Source organism: Phacochoerus africanus, chromosome 10, assembly GCF_016906955.1.
Source record: "Phacochoerus africanus isolate WHEZ1 chromosome 10, ROS_Pafr_v1, whole genome shotgun sequence".
NCBI classification, from domain to species: domain Eukaryota; kingdom Metazoa; phylum Chordata; class Mammalia; order Artiodactyla; family Suidae; genus Phacochoerus; species Phacochoerus africanus.
In genome coordinates, this window is record NC_062553.1 from 118,072,714 (window position 1) to 118,095,955 (window position 23,242).

General features: G+C 36.9%; 1 protein-coding gene across 1 annotated transcript in view; it reads left to right on the forward strand.

Annotated features, from left to right (window-relative positions):
• The window catches only part of SLC9B1 (solute carrier family 9 member B1), a 77,530-nt gene that overhangs the window by 40,156 nt on the left and 14,132 nt on the right, over positions 1–23,242 (forward strand). Inside the window, exons 5-7 of the mRNA XM_047798390.1 lie at positions 10,251–10,421; positions 11,801–11,943; positions 13,606–13,733. Of these exons, the coding sequence (XP_047654346.1) occupies positions 10,251–10,421; positions 11,801–11,943; positions 13,606–13,733 (442 nt within the window). The remainder of the gene's footprint in view (positions 1–10,250; positions 10,422–11,800; positions 11,944–13,605; positions 13,734–23,242) is intronic.

The window sequence follows — 23,242 nt, forward strand, 5'->3', positions numbered from 1 at the left end:
AGTATGGATATTCCTCAGAAAACTGAAAATAGAATTATCATTTGATCCAGCAATCCCAATTCTGGGCATCTATCCAGAGAAAACCATGACTTGAAAAGACACATGTACTCCAATGTTTGTGGCAGGACTATATACAATAGCCAAGACATGGAAACAACCTAAGTGTTCATCGACAGAGGAGTGAATAAGGAAGGTGTGGTACATATACACAATGGAATATTATTCAGCCATTAAAAGGAACGAAATAACGGCATTTGCAGCAACATGGATGGACCTAGAAATTATCATGCTGGTTGAAGTCAGTCAGACAGTGAGACACCAACATCAAATGCTATCACTGACATGTGGAATCTAAAATAAGAACTCAATGAACTTCTTTGCAGAACAGATACTGACTCACAGACTTTGAAAAACTTATGATTTCCAAATGAGACAGATTGGGGGAGGGGGGATGCTCTGAGGGTTTGGGATGGAAATGCTATAAAATTTGGTTGTGATGATTGTTGTACACCTATAAACATAATAAAACTCATTAAGTAATTTTTTAAAAGTTTAAAAAAAGGAAAGTAAATCCAAAGGAAGGAAAAGAAAAAAATAATAACAATTAGAGCAGATAATCAATAAAATTGAAAATAAGAAATAGAGAAAAATTGAAACTAAAAGCTTGTTCTTTGAAAAGATCAGTATAATTCTTTGCCTCTATCTAGGCTAAGAAAAAAGGCACAGGTCAGTAATATCAGAAATGAGAGAGAACTCATCACTTTTAATGTGATTAAAAGGATAATAAAGGGATACTATAAACAACTCTATGTCCACAAATCTGATAATTTAGAAGTGAGCTAGTTCTTTGAAAAATACAATCTACCAAAATGCATACAAGAAGAAATAAATAATCTGAATAAGAGTATATCGCTTAAAGAAACTGAATCAACAATTAATAAACTCCTCAAACTGAAAGTATCAGACTCAGGCGATTGCACTGATGAATTCTACCAAACGGTTCAAGAAGAAATTATCCTAATTTTCTACAGTCTCTTCTAGAAGACAGAAGCATAGGGAACCCTGCCAATTCATTTCATGAGGCTAGTGTTACCCTCATACCAAAACTAAATATATCACAAGGAAAAAAAACTTTAGACCAATGTCTCTGATGAACGTGTTTGCAGGAAATCCTCAATTTATGGTAATTCTGAATATTAGTAAATAAAACTCAACAACATATAAACAGAATTTATACTTAAAAACTGTATGGGATTTATCTTAGGTGTGAAAAGTTGGTTGACATTTGAAAATGAATTAATGTAATCCATCATATCAACAAATTAATGAAGAAAAACCACATGATCCTATCAATAGACATAGGAAAATCACTTGACAAAAATCCAATACTTATTTCATAATAAAGACTTTCAGTAAATTATAAATAGAGAGGAACTTTCTCAACTTGATAAAGAACATCAGTTAAAAATCTGGGAGTTTCCATCGTGGCACAATGGGTTCTGAGCCTGACTAGTATCTGCGAGGATGCGGGTTTGATCTGTGGCCTCACTCAGTGGGTTAAGGATCTGGTGTTGACATGAGGTATCGTGTAGGTTGCAGACCTGGTGCAGATCCTGCATCGCTGTGGCCATGGCAGGCAGCTGCAGCTCCAATTTGACCCCTAGCCTGGGACCTTCCCTATGCCACAGGTGCAGCCCCCTTTTAAAAAGCAAAACAAAACAAAAAACAATAGCTGCAATCTGCAGTCATACTTAATGGTGATAAAATAGAAGCTTTCCCAGTAAGATCAGGAACAAGACAAGGATGCCTTCTCTCACCACTTCTTCCCAATATTGTACTGGAAGTCCTAGCTAATACAGTAGGACAAGAAAAGGGTATAAAAGACATACAGACTGGGAAGGAAGAAATAAAACTGCCTTTGTTCTCAGACGACATGATTGTCTATATAGAAAATCCAAAGAATCAAGGAAGAAACTGCAGCAACTAAAAAGTGAGTATAAAAAGGTTGCAGGATACAAGGTTAATGTACAGAAGCCAATTTTTTTGTCCTGTTTACCAACAATCAACAAGTGGAATTTGAAATGAAAAAAATATATCATTTACATTAGTACTCCCCAAAATTAAATGCCTTCATATAAATCTAACAAAATATGTACAATATCTACATGAGGAAAACTGTAAAACTCAAAAGAAATCAAAAAAGAACTAAAGAAATGTACTGATTTTCCAAATTCAGGGAAGACAATATTGTCAAGATGTTAGTTCATCTCAACTTGGTCTATAGATTCAATGCAACTCCAGTTAAAATCCTCACATGCTGTTTTATGGATGGCAGAAAATTCATCTGAAAGTTTACATAGAGATGCAAAAGACCAAGAACAGGCAACAGAATATTGAAAGAGAAAAATTAAAAATTGGAGAACTGACGCTACTTAACTATAAGACTTACTGTAAGCTTACAGTAATCGAGACAGTGTAATTTGGTGAACAGGAGGCAGATATATTAGTGGAACAGTAATAGAGAGCTCAGAAATAGTCAACTGATCTTTGACAAAGGAGGAAAGGCAACCCAGTGGAAGAAAGATAGTAGACAGTCTTTCAACAAATGGTACTAAATCTGCTGGACGTATGCATGCAAAACAATCTAGAACTTATGCCCTTCATAAAAATTAACACAAAGTTATTTTGTGGCCATATACCTAAATGTAAAATGCAGAATTGTGAAACTCACAGAAGGTGACATAGGGGAAAATCTACATAACATTGGTTATGGTGATTACTTTTTAAATAAAACAGCAAAGACACAATTCATGAAATATATAATTGACATACTGAACTTCTTTAGCATTAAAAACTTCCACTCTGTAAAAGACAATGCCAAGGGAATGAGCACACAAGCCACTAACTGGGAGAATATGTTTACAAAAGGCACATCTGATAAAGAACTATCCAAAATATACAGAGAACTTTTAAAATTCAGCAGTAAGAAAACAGACTACCTTATTTTAAATGAGCAAAAGACCTTAAGAGGCACCTCACTGAAGAAAATATACAGATGGCATATAAGCATATCAAAATATTCTCAACATCATATGTCATCAGGGAATTGCAAATTAAAACAATAAAATACCACTAGCCACCCATTAAAATGGCCAAAATCCAAATCACTGACACCAAATGCTGGTGCTAATGTGGAGCAGCAGACACTCTAATTCATGCTGCTAAGAATACAAACTAGTACAGCCAATTCAGAGGACAGTTTGACAGTTTCCCAACAAAACTAAATATACTCTTAACCATATGATCCAACAATCACTCTCCTTGGTATTATTGACACAAGCTGAAAATGTACGCCCACAAACCCCTGCATGCTGATGTTTATAGCAGTCTTGTTCATAACTGCCAAATTTTTGGAGGGTGCCAACCCTTACCCTATTTGTCAGTATCATACTCCTGTTATTTTTTCCAAACTTTACATCATCTCATAAACTTTTTTGGTTAATAGTATTTTGTTGAATTATAATCAACCTACCACGAAGTGCGCAGATCTAAAGTGTACAGCTCAATGAATTCAGACAAATATGTACACACCATAGCCATTACTCACATTAAGATAATATAGAGAAACCTTTCAACAGTATGACTTATTTATCCTTCTTTTGCTCTTGTGCTAGCTTTATCATATATTGTATTCTACATTCTTATTTTTGCTTTAAAAAGCCAAAAGTCTTTTTTTAAGTATTAAAAAAAAAAAAGTCCCTTATATTTGTCCACATACTAACATTCTCATTCTCTCCATTTCTTTCTGTCAATCTGGGCTTCTTTCATGTGGGATTCTTTCACTTTAACCTAAAAAGCTTCCTTTAGTGTTTCTTGCATAGGTGTTCTAGCAATGAATTTCCTCAGCTTTTGTCTGAAAATGTCTAATTTGGCCTTTTTTAAAAAACTTAACTACAGTATTCATGTAACATTAGTTTCAGATGCATAACATAATGATTTGATATTTGTAAATATTGAAAAATGATTACCACAGTAAGTTAGCATCCATCATTATACATGGTTAAAATTGTTTTTCTTGTGATGAGAACTTTTAAGATCTACTCTTTTAGCAACTTTCAGATACACAGTCCAGAATTACTAACTGTAGTCACCATGTTGTGCATTATATCCCCATGACTTATAGCTGGAAATATGTACCTTTCAACTCCCTTCTCCCAAATACCCATCTTCCTGCTCTCTGCCTCTGGAAACTACCAATCTGTTCTCTGCACCTATGAGCTTCATTTTTTTTTTTTTAATTCCACATAAAGACAGATTATACAATATTTGTCTTTTCTCTGTCTGACTCATTTCTCTTAGCATAATGCTCTTGATGTCCATCCGTATGGTAGCAAATGGCAATATTTTCTTCTTTTGTGGCTGAATAATATATATGCGCTTATAAACTATATATATATACTACTGTATATATGTATCTACCATTTTTTAAATCCATCTGTTGAGTATTTAAGTAGTTTTCGTATCTTGGCCTTTGTAAATATTACTGCTATGAACATGAAGATGCTTACATATTTTTGAATTGGAGCTTTTATTTTCTTTAGGAAAATACTCAAAAGGGAATTACTATATGGTAGTTCTATTTTTAATTTTTTGAGGAACCTCCATTCTGTTTTCCATAATGGCTACATCAATGTACATTTCCACAAATAGTGCACAAGCTTTCCTTTTTCTCTACATCCTCATCTACACTTGTTATTTCTTGTCTTTTTTATACAGGTGTGAGGTGTTACCTCATTGTCAGAGTTTTGTGTGGGTTTTGTTTGTTTTTTTTTGTTTTATTTCTTGCCCTACCTGTAGCATGCAGAAGTTCCTGGGCCAGGAATCAAACCTACACCACTGCAGTGACCTGAGCCACAGGGTGACAATGCCAGATCTTTAACCCACTGAGCCATCAGGGAACTCCTCTTACTATGGGCCCTTACAGTAATTTTCTGCTTGAAGCAGTCTCCTCTTCACTTACATCCAGGTATAACCTTTTATTTCAGCTGTTGAAATGGGAACTGGGAAAGTACAACCCATGGACCAAATCCAGTCTCCTACTTGTTTTATAAAGTTCTATTGTGCTAAAATGGCAAAGTTGGGTAGTTGTAACAGAGGCCAGATGAGTCACAATACAAAAAAAAAAAAATGTAGTATATGGTTCTTTACTGGGAAAAAAATGACCCCTCTCCTAGAAGATCATCATTCCTCTACCATTCCTCCTCTTTATTTCTTCTTTCAAGAATTGAGCTGTAATATTATGAGTAACCTTAGAGCTCCAATTTTTCTATCACCTCACATATGATCCGGAAACCATTAGATCGAAGAATCTTTGGATCTTAAATCAACCAAATTCCATAGTAACTAAACTTGTTCCATATACTCTCATTTTTTAAATAGCAAATATTTGTTATTGATCTATTCTTCCTTTCTTCTTGAATCAGTTTTGGTAATTTATGTCTTTCTAGGAATTTATCTATTTCATCTAAATTTTCTAATTTTTTTGGCTTGAAGTTGTCTGTAGTATTTCCTTAACAATCTTTTAATGTCTGTAGGGTCTATAGTGATGTTTCTTCCTTTATTTCTGATTTTGGTGGTTTGTATCTTACCTCTTTTTTTCTTGGTCACTCTAGCTAAAGATTTATCTATTTTGCTGATCTTTTGAAACAATTTTTTGTTTCATGGATTTTCTTGAATGATGTTCTGTTTTCTATTTTATTCTTTTCTACTCCAGTCTTTTTTATTTCATACATCCTACTTCCTTTTGATTTGGCTTACTTGTCTTTTTCTGACTTCTTAAGAGAGAAATTTTGATTGTAAGTTTTAGATTCTTTATTCCTAACATTTTTTGTTTGTTTGTTTTGGTTTGTTTGTTTTGTTTTGTTTTGGATGCACCAGTGGCATGTGCAAGTACCTGGGCCAGGGATCAAACCCTGAGCCACTGCTGTGACAATGTCAGATCCTTAACCCACTGTGCCACAAGGAGCTCCTAATATGTTTATTTATTTCATTTTATGGCTGCACCTGTGCCACGTGAAAGTTTCCAGGCCAGGAACGGAATCTGAGCTGCAGCTGCAACCCAAGCCACAGCTGCAGCAACACCAGATCCTTTAACCCACTCATCAGCCTGGGGAATGAACCCACACCTCTACAGCAACCCAAGTCCCTGCGGTCAGATTCTTAACCCACTGTGCCACAGCAGGGATGCGTTTTTAAACCTACAAACCTATAAATTTCCCTCCGCATATTATCGCATTCCTTTAATATTGATAGCTTCTGTTTCCATTCTTATTAACTTTAAGACATTGTAATCCCCTTCTCTTCACTTCTTTGGCTCATGATTACCATTCGCATGATATATCTTTTACATCCTTTTATTTTTAGCCTATTTACTTTATCTGAAGTGTATTTCTTATACTCCATAGTTGGATCCTGCTTTTTTAATCCACTATGACAATCTTTGCCTTTTGATTTTAGTTCATTCACATTTAACATAATTACTGATATGATTAGACTTATGTCTACCATTTCGTCATTTGTTATTTATCATGTCTTTTTGTTTTTCTCTTCTTACTCTACTGCTTCTATTGTGTTAACAAAGTTTTTTAGTGTATTATTTCCATTTCTCTGTTGATATTTTATCTGCGTTTTAGAGATTTTAGTGTTAATGATTTCTCTGGTGATTACTGTAATCATTTTCAACTTTTTACGGGCAACTTCAGTTTAATATTGACTGAATTCCCAACTGAGCTGGAGCAGGGGAGAAGGATCAGAGGAATGGTAGAAATCCCAGGCAGGAAGGTCTCACTCTCACTGATTGTACCCAAAACTCTTGCATTTCTTTTCCCAAGAATAAATGCTTCTCAATTTAATAACTGCCTTTGGGCAGTTTTCAGGGTCCTGTAATCATTTTTATTATTTTGCAGTTCCGTATGTAGGCTTTATTGAAATAAATTTCCAACTGCTCCTGTTATTGTTAGAAATCCCATATGCAACTTGTTTTTGTATCCTTTGACTTAGTTTTGATTAGTTATTTGTTATACATCAAATACTTGTTTAGGCTAACCTAGATGTTTAAAAATTTTGTTCATTATTCCTTCTTTTTCAGTCTTATGTCCTCACTCCTAAAGCATATCTTCTAATAGTCCTCCCCCCAATAAAAATGGAATATATGCTTAGATGTATTTGCTTGATGGTATCTTCAGTTTGTCCTTTTCTTGAATGATAGTTTAATTTGCTACAGACTTCAATATTGGATACTTTTATTTCTGCACTTTGAAGACCTTATTTCATTATTTTCCAGCTTCTGTTGTTGCTGTTGAGAATTGAGAATCTGCTCTAAACTTTATTTTTTTATGATTAATCTGTCTCTTTCCGTCTAGATTTTTTAAGGCCTGTTTTTGGTTTTGGCAGTCTGTAGTTTCTCAACATTGTATCTAAATATCTATTTATTTTTATTTAATCCTGGTGAGAATTTATTTTACATCCTATGTCCAGATCAATACAGAACTGATTATGGTTTTAATCAAGTCTCTAAATTTGTTAGCCAGTTATCCTCGCAAATATTGTCTTTTTCTCTCTTTTGATATGTTTCTGAAACTACTGTTAGATATATTTTATATCCTTTCAAAAATCTAAATATCTCATATTTTCCATCTCATTTTTCTTTTTATACTACACTCGAGGTAGTTTCCTTATATCTACCAATTTACTGTATTTCTCTTTTCAGTTGTATATAGCCTATTATTTAAGGAATTTAGTGTTTTTTTTAGACTTAAGCACTTATTTCTAGTTTCTTTCTAAATGTTCTATTTGGTCATTTTATAGTGCTTCCAGACATTTTTTCTTATGTCTTATGTATTTTTTAATTACCTTGAGTTTCTTTGAAAGTACATATTTTATATTATCTATCTAGTGGTTCTTTTAGCTGAAGTTTTGGGGTCTAATCTCATTCTGTGTTGTATCTATCAATTTTTGCTCATAGGTGATTATTTCTTGTTTTGTGAGTTTTTGTTATAAATTCAGATTCAGTGGCTTTGTCTTTGAGAACTTATGCGGTCTGGAATCAGGAGTGTCTATTAGGGATATTTTGAATTAGCATCTACCAAGTGCCCTAGGGATAGCTCCATGGAAAGATACTTTACAATGCCAGGTTTTGGATTTGGAGGTTCCTAAACCATGTAAATCATGTACATTTAAGCCCACAGCATAAGTTAGTTGAGGCCTATATGAATTCTCAATAGTGATTCTTCCACCAAGAGACCAGCTAAAACAAACAATCTGCCCTCTCTTCTCCCTTTGTCAGTAGAATAATATTTCTAGTCCATTTTTCATTATAGTTGATTTATAATGTTGTCAGTTTCTGCTATACAACAAAGTGACCCATATATATATATATATATATATATATTGTTTTTCTCATAATATCTTCCACCATGTTCCCTCATAAGTGATTGGATATAGTTCCCTGTGCTATACAGCAGGACCTTATTGCCTGTCACTCCAGATGCAATTGTCTGCATCTACTAGTCCATTCTTTAGTAACAGTTTAGCCCTTTAAGTGTTCCAGTTTTGTGGAGTGGTAATAGTCAGACAGGAAGGAACAGGAATCTCATTTCTAACTTCCTGCTTTGAGTTTGTCAAGATCCTCCTCTTTTGCCCTGGGCAGTTCAATGCCACCAAAAAGGGTCACAGCTAAGGAATGTACTCAAGCTATTTTAAGGACCTGAAAAAACACTAGAAATTATGACTTATACTAAATGAAAGTAGCTATTTAATTTGCAGATGGCAATTTTCAATATAACCTTCTGTCCTTTAGAGAAATCTATGAATTCCTCCTGTGAGTAGGAATTATTACCTAATTGCTAGAAACGAGATGTCTCCTACCTTATCATTACTCATCCTGTCCACCTCTCCTTCCTATACATAATCTAAGATACTTTATATTCTCCCAAAGACCAGGTTTTCTTTCTTTTCAGCCTCTGTCGCCTTTAACAGTTTGTACCAAACATCAACTGAGTTATCCTTTCAATACAAATATTTAGTCTGCTGCCATTAAAAAAATGTGGCATACTGCCCCTGTGATCTTCAACACATTCAAGAATTCTCATCACAACCAATCATCTTATTCCTGGTGAAAAAGCTACTTTAAAGTAGCAAATACGCGTTGCTGTGGCTCTGGCGTAGGCCGGTGGCTACAGCTCCGATTCAACCCCCCTAGCCTGGGAACCTCCATATGCCGCGGGAGCGGCCCAAGAAATAGCAACAACAACAACAACAATAACAACAACAAAAAGACAAAAAAGACAAAAATAAATAAATAAATAAATAAATAAATAAAGTAGCAAATAAAGTAAATCTCATTATATTGCTGTAACATTTTAAAAATGTCATATATTATGAGAAAAGTTTAGGAGTTCCCATCATGGCTCAGTGGAAACGAATCTGACTAAGTATCCATGAGGACGCAGGTTCTACCCCTGGCCTCGCTCAGTGGCCCCCAGCATTGCCATGAGCTGAGCTGTGGTGTAGGTTGCAGACACAGCTGAGATCTGGCATAGCTGTGGCGTAGGCTGGCGGCCACAGCTCTGATTCTACCCCTAGCCTAGGAACCTCCATATGCTGTGGCTGGCTGTGCCCCTAAAAAGACAAAAAAAAAAAAAGTTTAACACTTTAAAGAATTCACATATAGTTTAAAAATATTTTTTAATAAAAATAATTTTTAAAAATTGACAAGGACTTTGGGAGTTCCCGTCGTGGCGCAGTGGTTGACGAATCCGACTAGGAACCATGAGGTTGCGGGTTCGGTCCCTGCCCTTGCTCAGTGGGTTAACGATCCGGCGTTGCCGTGAGCTGTGGTGTAGGTTGCAGACGTGGCTCGGATCCCGCGTTGCTGTGGCTCTGGCGTGGGCCGGTGGCTACAGCTCTGATTAGACCCCTAGCCTGGGAACCTCCATATGCCGCGGGAGCGGCCCAAGAAATAGCAACAACAACAACAACAAAAAAGACAAAAGACAAAAAAAATGACAAGGACTTTGGAATATATATTAAACAGATATTTTTTTTTATCCATACTAGCTGGCAATATTAGTCTTCATTATTTATCATGATATTGGAATGGCTACAAATATTTTTGGTGAAATCAAATTCCTCTTTTATGTGTATATATCTTTGTCTAGTACTTATATATATGTGCTTTTTTTATATTTCAGGAGTTATGCTTTTTATGATATGGTGTGTAACCTGGTCATTCTCAGGCTCTTCAGTTTTTCCTGGTGGAAGTTTATTTGGAGTGTTAACTATCTTTTATAGTTCCATTATTGGGGGGAAGCTTGTGGAAATCATTAGAATACCTTCAGTACCTCAGCTTCCTCCTCTTCTTGGTAAGTGAATAATTAGCTCTGACTTCTTTGTCATTGACTACATGTAAATTATGACTCTATTCTAGTCATAGTTGATACAATTTAGAACTATTTCAATGTAATATGATCTTTGTAGCTTTTTTATATGTGTACTTTATAGAAATATTTATTCTCTGTACCTACACGCAGACTTTGCCTGAAATGTATTTTTAAATAATTTAAATATATTGAATACATGATTCTTGTTGCTTTATCATTTAATGGGACTTTTTAACTTAACTTTAAATGTATTATAGAAAAGGACAAATTTGATAAAGCCTGAGTTTTTCTGTAGATAGCATAACTCAAATAAAGTAATATGATTCAAATACTTGGAGTTCCCATTGTGGCACAGTGGGCTAAGAATACAACTACAGCGGCTCAGGTTGCTGTGGAGGCACAAGTTCAATCCCCAGCCCAACACAGTGGGATCTGGCATTGATGCAGCTGCAGCTCAGATTCAGTCCCTGGCCCCAGGAACTTCCATATACTGTGGGTGTGCCCATTAAAAAAAAAAAAAAAAGATTCAAATACTATAGTGATGAAGTTACCAAAAGGTTTTATAGTTTTGGGGCATCTCCATGTTTGGGCATCTTATCTTCATGGGTGCATCATCTACTTAAACAACATTATATCCCATTTCTTCATCACCGTGATTGTATTACTCTCCAGGTAGACAGAGGAGAATTAGTGAAAGAACTTCTATTAGCAGTGTCTTATATCTTCTAAATATTCGATACATTCAAATGTTGAGCACACTGTCAATAGAGGTAATCACTCCCTCTTATCTTTAACATCTTTTCTGTGTTCATACACCCTTTCATCATCTTCCAAGTATTCATTGAATCTTTTTTCCTCCTTTCCAAAATGTCTGCTCATGTCCTAGCTCAGGCTGTTTGTTTCTAACTAACTATTCCATGGACTATGGCTGAACCTTCTAACTGGCCTCTCCTTCAGTTTTATGTCTGTCTAATATACCAAGACCATCACATAGAAAATGCAAGACTTACTATCTCATTTCTGCCGAAAACATTCCCATGGTGCCTTACCCTGACAAAGGAGGGGAGGGTAGGAGGTAGGGGTAGCTTTCCATGACCTGGCCCCTCCTTGCCCATTCTTCCACTCCCATCCTAGTCCTTTCTGTTTCAGCAATACTGCCTTACTTGCTGCACCCCAATGAGATATATTATTTCACATCTCCATTCCTTTTTTTATTCTATCTCCTTTACTTGTACATAACCTGCCCTTCACTGAAGTAGTGAGAGACATAGTGTATTTGAAGAAGGGAAATTAAACATTTGAGTTTTCTCTCCAGGAAAACTGAACTGAATCAAACATGACTTATTTTTCTTTATTCTAAGGTATGTTACTGGCTGGTTTTACCATTAGGAATGTTCCATACCTCAGTGATCGTGTCTGGATTAGTAACACCATGTCTTCAACTTTAAGAAGTACTGCCCTTACCATTGTTCTCGTGCGAGCTGGGCTTGGACTTGATCCACAGGTAGATCTCCAATTATACCTGGAATATGGTTATTTTAAATATAAGAGGCTGTTGGAAAAGAAAAAGAGGCAGAATTTTTCTTATAGCTTTTCCAGGTAGAGCTCAGCTAAGATAAAGAACAAAGATTTTATAGAAATATTGGTGCCTTAAATTCTCCTTCTGGTCATATTACTGTTAAAAATAGAAATCACTGTGATGTAATATCTCTATTAGAGATAGTCTTTGATTATTTACATAGAGATAAATGTCCCTTATGCAACATTTGTATTATTTGGGAGTTGTGGCTTTTCTGTGGCGAACTATTTACTTTTCAGTTAACAAATGATAGGGTCATCCCATAAAAGCTTTTTCCTTTTGTTTTTTTTTTGGCAGGGTGATTAAGTATTTCAATAATATTATTGTTTCATGAATTTTTCCCACAACTATGCCTCTGATTATCTCTGCATTATTGTAAAAGCTAATCTTTTTTTTTTTTTTTTTTGCTTTATTTAGGGCCACACCTATGGCATATAGAAGTTCCCAGGCTAGGGGTCAAATCGAAGCTACAGCTGCTGGCCTACACCACAGCCACAGCAACGCCAGATCTAAGCCAAGTCTGCAGCCTACACCACAGGCTCTCAGCAATGCCAGATCCTTAACCCACTGAGCGAGGCCAGGGATTGAACCTGCACCCTCATGGATCCTAGTTGGGTTCGTTAACTGCTGAGCCACGAAGGGAGCTCCATAAAAGCTAATCTTTTAATGTATTTTTTCTCTTTCTTCTTTCCTTTTTTTTTTTTGTCTTTTTTTAGGGCTATACCCATGGCATATGGAAGTTCCCAGGCTAGGGATTGAATCAGAGCTGCAGCTGCCGGCCTACACCACAGGCACAGCAATGAAGGATCCAAGCTGAGTCTGCGAGCTATACCACAGCTTATGGCAACACTGGATCTTTAACCCAATGATTGAGGCCATGGGTCAAATCCATGTCTTCATGGATACTAGTCAGATTCTTTATGGCTGAGCCACAGCGGGAACTCCAGAAATTTTATTTTAAATGCACAACTCTAGGGTTCCTAAGTCTATTTGAGTTTTTAAAGATGGATAGTCATGACATAACAGCTATTAAGAATATAACAAATGTGGCAAGTATGTACGATTGGTGGGAAGTATCTCAAGAGTGTAAATGATTACAAACAGTGATGGTTTATTATATTTTCCAGTAGAAAATTTAAACCAGTGAGACAATTTTGAAGTTTTCCTTTTGAGCTAATATGCAGTTGTTAAGTGACTTTCTCTTTTGGCATGTTATAATTATTACGCTAATCAAACAGTTCATCCCTAAAAGTTAACTGATAGAAATAAACTAGCATACTTTTATTATACCATTTACTAGGAAGATTAAGAAAGGTAGAAATAGTTATTTAATAATGGATAAATAGATCTTTTTAATAATTAAAATACGGTAGTGTTTTATAAAATGTGAAAAGTTTATAGTTCAGTATACAATGACATATAAAACGATCTATATTTGTATTTCAAGCCCAGTGGGACATCTGGGAGATTTAGTTTAGTACAAGTTTAGTACTCAAAAAAGACCATCTATTCCAATATTTGTTTAAAATAATTTTCTTATTGGCCAGTATAAGTTTGTCTAAATGTGACTATGTTTGTGTATTTCAGGCTTTGAAGCGTTTGAAAAGAGTTTGTTTAAGATTGTCTATGGGTCCATGCCTCATGGAGGCATGTTCAGCTGCTATTATTTCCCACTACCTTATGAAATTTCCCTGGCAATGGGCATTTCTATTAGGGTAACTTTTCCTCATTTTTTTTCTATGAAAATATTCAGTTGAAATGCTTGGTTTAAATTATTTAAATATTCAGAATTTTGTATAAGTTTGTCTAAACTTATCATTAAAGTTCTTTTCACAATGGTAGAAAATCTTGGAAATTAGTTTGTCAGAAACAGAGCCATTTAGGACAAATCTGCCGTCTCCTTGACAAATATCATAGTCCTTAAATGCTTAATGTCAAGATAATTTACTACCTCAATTTATTCTTTCTCTCTTAAATTATAATCTAGTTCTATTTTTGATCTATCTAATGGTCTCTTCTTTATACACTATATGTACAACATATGTATTATAGGTAAATATATGTATTGTAATATGAAAGATATTTTGTATAGATGTGGATATTATAACAAACAACAAACAAACACTATTTTCCTAGATCCAACATCCCCTCCATTATTATCCACCATCCATTCCCTTCATGTCCAAATTCCTCAGAATAGTCTATAATCATTATCTTTATATCCTTAATTTCTTTTCATTTTTCAATCCATTTAACTTTTGCCTCACTTATCTATTCCAATTAAATTTTTAGCAAAGTTTATTCATTACATACTTATTGCCAATCCACAGAATTTTAAAAATTAGTTTTTTTTTTGGCTACACCTGCAAGGTGTGAAAGTTCTCAGGCCAGGGATTGAACCCATACCACAACAGTAACCTACGCCACAATAGTGACAATACCTGATCTTTAACACGGTGAGCCACCAGGGAACTCCGTAAAATTAATTTTTATTATTAAGGTAATTCCCAAATGCATTTTTCTTTTGAAAAATTAAAATTTTATAGATGAAGGTAAAAAGCCATCTGACCATGCCTTCAAATTCTAGGGCCTATATCCCTATACAAAAGTAACAACTCTTGGAGTTCCTGCTGTGGCACAGTGGGCTAAAAATCTGACTGCACTGGTCTGGGTTTCTGCAGAGGTGCGGATTCAATCCCAGGCCTGATACAGCAGAATTAAAGGATCTGGCATTGCCATAGCTGTGGCTTGGATTCAGTCCCTGGCTGGGGAACTTCCATGTGCCATGGGCGTGGCCACAAAATTTAAAAAAGAAAAAAAGAAGAAAAGTGACAATTCCTCTAAGTTTTATATTATCATTCTAGACTTTTAAAAATAATATTCTAATCTTCTAAAAAAGATATACATGATGTATAACATATATAGTAATACAGTTATCATACTTATACAAACTATGCATAGGTATGATTTATATAAAAATATACAAAATAATATTCTTTCCTATGTAGATATTTTTGTACATTTTTATATAAATCATATTTCTTTATCTGTGACTAGCCTGTTCATAGCCTTTGCCCATTTTTCTATTGAGCTATTTTTCTCTTTCTTATTGATTATATCAGTGTTTTATCTGTTAAAGGTATTACAAATGTCTTGTACCATACATCACTAAATGTTTAATTTTGAAGAGTTCCCATTGTGACTCAGTGGATTACAAACCCGACCAGTATCCATGAGGATGTAGGTTTGATCCCTGGCCTTGCTCAGTCGGTTAAGGATCTGGCCATTAGCTGTGGTGTAGGTTGCTGTGGTTGTGGTGTAGGCCGGCAACTGCAGCTCTGATTGGACCTCTAGCCCCGGAACTTCCATGTGCCACAGGGTACAGCTCTTACAAAAAATAAAAACCAAATGTTTAATTTTGCTTATGGTGACTTTATTAATCTAAAAATGGTATTTTATTATTTCCAACAGATAAAAGGGCCAATACACAAAAGCATTCACTTGATCTTAAAAATCAAAAGGAAAAGGGAAAGAGAGGCAAAATGTGGCATATTTACAATCAAATTTATTTTTAGTTTCTTTTTTTAGGTAATCTATTTTTCCTTTTTGGAAGCTTGGTTTACTTAATTTTTCCAATAAAAAACTTATTGCTACACTAAATATGTTCCTTGGAAAGTGACATTAGTATCACTTAAAATCTTGGTAGAAATGCAGAATTTCGGGCCTACCCCAGATCCTTTGAAACAGAATCTGCATTTTAATGAAATCCTCATGTAATCTGTTTGCATATTAAAGTTTATTTATTTATTTTTGTCTTTTGTAATTTTAGGGCCACACCCGTGGCATATGGAAGTTCCTAGGCTAAGGGCTGAATTGGAGCTACAGCTGCTGGCCTGCACCACAGATCACAGCAACACCGGATGCTTAACCCCCTGAGCGAGGCCAGGGATCAAACCCACAATCTCATGGTTCCTAGTTGGATTTGTTTCCACTGTGCCATGATGGAACTCCCGCATATTAAAGTTTAAAAGAAGAGTCTTAGGTCTTTTTCCTTCATGAAATTTTTCAAACATGAAGAGTAGAGAGGATAATATATTGAACATCCTCGTACTGTTAACCTACACTTAATGGCCCCTAATGAATCTCAAAGTAAATTACAGATGCGATGGTACTTCACCCCTATATCCTGCAGTATGCACTTACTTCTAAAAGGTAAGAGTATTTTCTAAATAAATTAACAACAATTTCTTAATACCCTTAGGTGAGTCTTTTTAAATTTTGATCTACTCAATATTTGGTGGAATCTTTCAATCATGAAAGGATTTTGTATCTTTTTTGCCCAGGTCATGAGAATATCTTTTCTCTCTCCTTAGTTCTCTTTGATTATGTCCTTTTGTAACTCCTTCCTCCATACCTATTAAGTTTTTGGGTTTTGGGGGTGGGAAGGGGAGGCATATGGAAGTTCCCGGACCAGGGATTGAATCCAAGCCACAGCTGTGACCTACACTGCAGATACAGCAGCATTGGATCCTTTAAACCACTGTGCCGGGCCAGGTATTGTACCTGCACCTCAGCAGTGACCCAAATCACCGTAGAGACAGTGCTGCAGAGACAGTGCAAGATCCCTAAGCCACTGCACTGCAGCAGGAACTCCTTAAGTTTTTATTTATACCTTCCATCTGCTTGCCTTTACAATACACATCAGAAAATTTCTCTGCTCAGTTTTCTAGCTCATTAACTCACTCTGCAGTTATGTCCGTATCACCTATTTATTTCTTTTGGTACAATTTTGGTAATTGTTCTTTTCTAAGAACTGTAGTTAAATACTGAACAGATACAGTGTACTTTCATGATTCTGAGGCTGTTTATAGTTATTCTGAAGCCATTTTCTTGTTGTTCTCTTTTTAGTATATCTCTTTTCTCAGGTATAAATTTTTCTTTTTCTTTTTTTTCTTTCTTTTTTTTTTTTTTTTTGTCTTTTTGTCTTTGTAGGGCTGCACTGGCAGCATATGGAGGTTCCCAAGGTTGGGGTCTAATCAAAGCTATTGCTGCCGGCCTATGCCAGAGCCACAGCGATGCCAGATCTGAGCCACGCCTGCAACTGACACCACAGCTCATGGCAACACTGGAACCTTAACTCACTGAGCAAGTCCAGGGATCGAACCTGCAACCTCATGGTTCCTAATCGGATTCGTTAACACTGAGCCACAACAGGAACTCCTATAAATTTTTCCATTTAATGACCATGGTACCTCAATTCAAAGTGTTGGCTTTCCCTAAATATTTGTGGATACTTTAGTAGGTACTCATTTTTTAATTTGAAACATCATCTTGACTTGCGATTATTTTTTCTGTTTGCTATTGCCTTCTTTCAGGGAATAGGCCAGCCATGCTACCAACCAAGTTTCCTTAGATGCTCAGGCTGAGATTAAGATTCTTATGTAAATGATTTATTAAGGGAAGTCTCAGTAGATATCTCTTAGTGAAGAAAGATAAGACTGTGGTAAAAGTCAGTGGTTCCAAAAACCTTGCCACCCATTAAAATCACTCCGGAGCTTTTGAAAAATCCCAGAAATTAGAGGAGTGATGTCAACAAGATGGTGGAAAAGGAACTCTAGGCTCACTTTCCCCTGTGGAGGCACTGACATAGCAATATAAGGATCAGATTACCTTTATGGTAACTCCAGAAACCACTTGAAAGGTTACAGCATTCCATACAAGCACAAGGCCAAAGAGAGGCACATTGGAATAATTAGAACATTGCATTGCGCTTACCCGCCATGCCCCATGATCCTCCTGCACAGCAAAGGGAAATCAAGAGGAAACTCCCAACTTTTGGCTTCTCCTTCAGGAGGAAAAGAAAAAGCTGGAACATGTGTCTTATATTCTGTATTTTTAAGAGGCTGCTCAAAGGACTGGTTTCTGCCTCATCTAACTTGGAGCACTGATGGAAAAGAGAGTGACGCATTTTAGGTGCCTGAGGTCCACCAGGAACAAAGGTGAGTCCTGTGCATTGCTGCACTCCAGATATATTGCAGGACTGCTGATAGACACTTGGGGGCACCCTGGAGTAGAAAAAGGCTAAAGTTCTGCTGGAGCTACTGTACCAAAGTCCAGAGAAGGCACATTCCAGAGAGGTTTGAGAGACTCCCAGAATCTCTATTTAGGCTGATTGGTGAAGGTCTTTCCCTAGGAAGAAGTTTGAAAAGACCAGGAGAGGTGGCTGTTTTTTCATACATCCAAAATTCAACAAAAGATAACAAGGCATACAAAGAAACAGGGAATCAGGGCTCAATGAAAGGAACAAAATAAAACTACAGAAACCAACCCTATACAAATAAAAGTGTATAAATTATTCAACAAATAATTCAAAATAACCACCATAAATATGTTCAGTGAGCTCAAAGATGTCAAGAAAATGGAACCAAGAAAATGAAGCATGAATAAAGTAAGAATTCTAACAAAGATATATAAACTATTATAAAAAAAAAAAACAAAAATACATTCTGGAGCTGTAGAAATACAGTACATTGATAAATTGACTAGAGGGGATCCACAGCAGAGTGGACAGGTTGGAAGAACCAGTGAACTTGAAGATAGATCATTTGAAAGTACAGGATCAGAGGAGCAAAAAGATATATGAAGGAAAATGGAGTTACCCTAAGGGACTTATGGGATGTCATGTAATGAACCAATCTATGCATTATGGGAGTTGGACAAAGAGAAGAGATAAATAAATGGCCAGAAAGCCTATTTGAAAAAATAATGGCCCAAAACTGTGAAAGGAAACTGACATATAAATTCAAGATGATCAAAAAAACTCCCCTTAGGGGTTCCCATTGAGGTTCGGCAGGTTAAGAACCCGACATAGTGTCCATGACATTGGGGGTTTGATCCCTGGCCTCACTCAGTGGGTTAAGGATCCAGCATTGCTGCAAACTGCATTCTAGATTGCAGATGCAGCTCAGGTCCGGTGTTGCTGTGGCTATGGTGTGTGCCAGCAGCTGCAGCTCCAATTTGATTCCTAGCCCAGGAACTTCCATGTGCCACAGGTACAGCCTTAAAAAAAAACAAAACAAAACAAAAAAAACCCTCGGAGTTCCCGTCGTGGCTCAGTGGTTAACGAATCCGACTAGGAACCATGAGGTTGTGGGTTCGATCCCTGGCCTCACTCAGTGGGCTAAGGATCTGGTGTTGCCGTGAGCTGTGGTATAGGTCGCAGACTCAGCTCGGATCCCACGTTGCTGTGGCTCTGGCGTAGGCCAGTGGCTACAGCTCCAATTAGACCCCTAGCCTGGTAACCTCTATATGCTGCAGGTGTGGCCCTAAAAAGACAGAAAAAAAAAAAAGTCGTAGAAAGGGAGAATCTTAAAAACAAGAGCTCCCATAAGATAATAGTTGGATTTCTCAGTGAAAACCTTGCATGCCAGAAGGGAATGGGATGATATATCCAACATGCTGAAAGGAAAAAAATAAACAAACGAAAACAGTCATAGGAGAATACTCTATCTAGCAAACCACATGTAAAAACTTCATAACATTGAATTTGACAGTAATTTCTTAGCTATGACACTAAAATCACAGGTAACAAAAGCAAAAATGGATGAGACTGCATAAAACTTAAAAACCCCTGCAAAGGAAACAACAAAATGAAAACAGAATGGGAGAAAATAGTTGCAAACCATAAATCTGAAAAGAGATCAATATTCAGAATATGTAAAGAACTCTGATAACTCAACAACAACAACAAAAAACCTGACTAAATAATGGCCAAAGAACTTAAAGAGACATTTCTACAAAGAAGATGCACAGATGGCCAACAAGCATATGAAAGTGCTCAACATTTATAATTGTTAGAGAAATGTAAATCAAAACCACAAAGAGAGAACACCTCATACTCACTAAGAAGGTTACTATTTAAAAAACTAGAAAATAAGTGTTGACACAGACATGGAGAAATTGCAATATTAATAAACTGTCTTTGGGAATGTAAAATGGGAAGCTGCCATGGAAAAGGGTTTAGAGGTTCCTCAAAAAACCAAAATTACCATTTAATCCAGTAATGTTATTTCTGGGTATATATCCAAAAGAACTGAAAGTTGGATATCAAAGAGATATTTGCCTGCCCAATTCATTGCAACATTGTTCACAATAGCCAAGAGGTAGAGGCAGCCCAGATATCCATGGACGGATGAATGGATAAAAGGAAATATGGTGTACACACACACACACACACACACACACACACACACACACACACAGTGGAATATTATGCAGCCATTAAAACAAAAAAGGAAATTGGAGTTGCCATTGTGGCTCAGTGGGTTAAGAACCTGACATGGTCTCCATAAGGACGTGGGTTTCACTTAGTGGATTAAGGATCTAGCGTTGCTGCAGGCTGCACTGTAGGTCACAGATGCAACTCGGATCCAGTGTTGCTGTGGCTGTGGTTAGGCTGCATCTGCAGCTCCAACTGTTTTGACCCCTAGCCTTGGAAGGTCCGTATGCCACAGGTGCGGCCCTAAAAAGACAAAAAGAAGAAGAAGGAAATCCTGTTACATTCTACAGCACCAATAAACCTTGAAGGCATATTGAGTAAAATAAGCTAGGACAAATACTATATGATTCTACTGATATAACTAGAGTAGTCAAAATCATGTTAAGGAGTTCTTGTCGTGGCACAGTAGAGATGAATCTGACTAGGAACCATGAGGTTCCAGGTTCGATCCCTGGCCTCGCTCGGTGGGTTAAGGATCTGGTGTTGCCATGAGCTGTGGTGTAGGTTACAGATAAGACTCAGATCTGGCATTGCTGTGGCTCTGGCGTAGGCTGGCAGCTACAGCTCTGATTGGACCCCTAGCCTGGGAACCTCCACATGCTGTGGGGGTGGCCCTAAAGGACAAAAAGACAAAAAAAAAATGTTAACAGAAAGTAGAATGTTGTCAGGGGCATGGAGAGTATAGAGTTTCAGTTTTGCAAGATGAAAAAGTTCTGTGTTACACAACAATGTGGATATAGTTAGCACTACTGAACTGTACATTTAAAAATAGTTAAGGTTAATTTTGTATTGTGTATTTTTTTACAACAATTTTAAAAATGTTTACAGTATCCCAGTATCCAGATCAAACTCCACCCTAAATCAGACCAGAATGTCTTAGAATATGATCCAGGCATGAGTATTTTTTATAAATCCCCAAGTACGTGGTAAGATCACTCTCAGTAATAGCTGCTTTCTGATATTTAAAACTTTGTGTAATACCTTCCTCTTTAATGTGGGCTGGACTTACTGACGTTCTTCTAACAGACAGAATACAGCAGAAGTGATAGGCTGTCACTTCTAAGACTAGGTCATAAGAAGAACATGACTTCTATCTTCCTGGTTCTCCCTTGCACTCTCTTTAATCACTTGTCTTGGGGGAAGTCAGCTACCATGTTCCAAGCAGTCCTGTGGAAAAGCCCCAATGACAAGAGACTGAAGACCTGCTTCCAGCCATGTGGGTAAACTTGTAAGCAGATCTTTCCCCACCCACTTCATGAGAAAACTTGAATAGGAAGAGGCCTACAGCTAAGGCACACGCAGATTCCTGACCCACAGAAGTTGTGAGAAAATAAATATTTTGTTTTGTTTGGCCATACCCATAGCACATGGAAGTTGCCTGGCCAGGGATCAAACTCGCATCATGGCAGCAACCTAAGCTGCTACAGTGACAGTGCCAGATTCTTAACCCGCTGCAGTACAGGGGAACTCCCAAATGTTTGTAGTTTTAAACGTCTTAAGTTTGGGCATGATTTGTTAAGCAACAACGTATAAATAGTATATCAATTAGTTCCAATGTGCAGTAAATGAGGCAAATATGTGTTTTCAGAGGATTCTAGGTTCTTGAGTTCCCAGGGAAATCTTGAACATAAACTGCACCACAGAGGTTGTACAGCCAGAGACAGAGGACCCTCTTAGACCCTCACATCAGTCAGTCATTGGCACAAGCTGTCTGGAAGGGGGAAGTGGTGAACCTCCTGAGCTGCTGTAGGTAAGTTTTTGTTATCAGGGCAAGGCTCCCAGAAAGCCACAGGTCACAGGTGTCACAGCCAACAAGCAGCAGCTGGTCCTGGCAAATGGGTTCTCGTGGGGCACTGAGAGCACCGCTACACATGGTACAGTGCAGCTTTTAGAAAGTGAATATGGGAGTTCCCGCTGTAGCACAGTGGCATCTCTGGAATGCTGGGACTTGGTTTGATCCCTGGTTCAGCACAGTGGGTTGGGGATCTAGCATTGATGTAGGTCAAATCTCCAGCTTGAATCTTATCCCTGGACCCGGAATTCCATATACCACGGGGTACCAAAAAAGAAAAAAAAAAAAAAGGTGAATATGGAAGAGATGAGGCAAGTTTCCGGATGGGATATACCAAAAGAAGGTATTCTGAGCAGGAGCTTCCCCATTCCTCATAGGTGTCATCGACCACCCCAGAAATTTTTTTCATGTGCCTTTGTAACTTAGACGCTCACACTCATTGTTCCTTCTTTTGGGCAGATATACTCTGTTCCTCACTGAGATGGGAATGGTGTGGAGACTACATCTGACTGACCATTCTTACAGTGGTACTCTAAATAACTAATTTCCTCAGAAGTCCCTCCTACTCCTAGCATCTGCGATTTTGGGGCTTGGGGCATTTTTACAAGTACAGCATATCTTCTGTAGCAATTGTTACTTGTATGCATTTTGGCTTATGGTTTCCTTTTTTAGTCCTGAACTGTCTGCCTCTTTTCTAGCAAGAATGCACCTAGTTTGTTGCCCATTGAGGATTCCCCTTTTGTTTTCTAGCTAGATTGTGAATTTTACTTTTTTTTTATTTTTACTTTATTTTTTTAATTAAATTATTGTTGATTTACAACATTGTGCCAATTTCTGCTGTACAGCAATGTCACCTAGTCACATATACATTCTTTTTCTCATGTTATCTTCTATCATATTCTATCATGAGAGATTGGTTATAGTTCCATGTGTTATACAGTAGGGTTTCCTATTATTTTCACATCTTCATTTCACATTATTTAGAGCTGGAGGCAGAGGTTGCAATTTGTGGTCCAACCACTTTTTTCTTTTTTAAACCATGCCCATGGCATGTGGAAGTTCCTGAGCTAGGGTTCAAATCTGTGCCACAACAACCACCCAAATTACTGCAGTGACAACATAAATCCTTAACCCACTGTGCCACAAGAGAACTC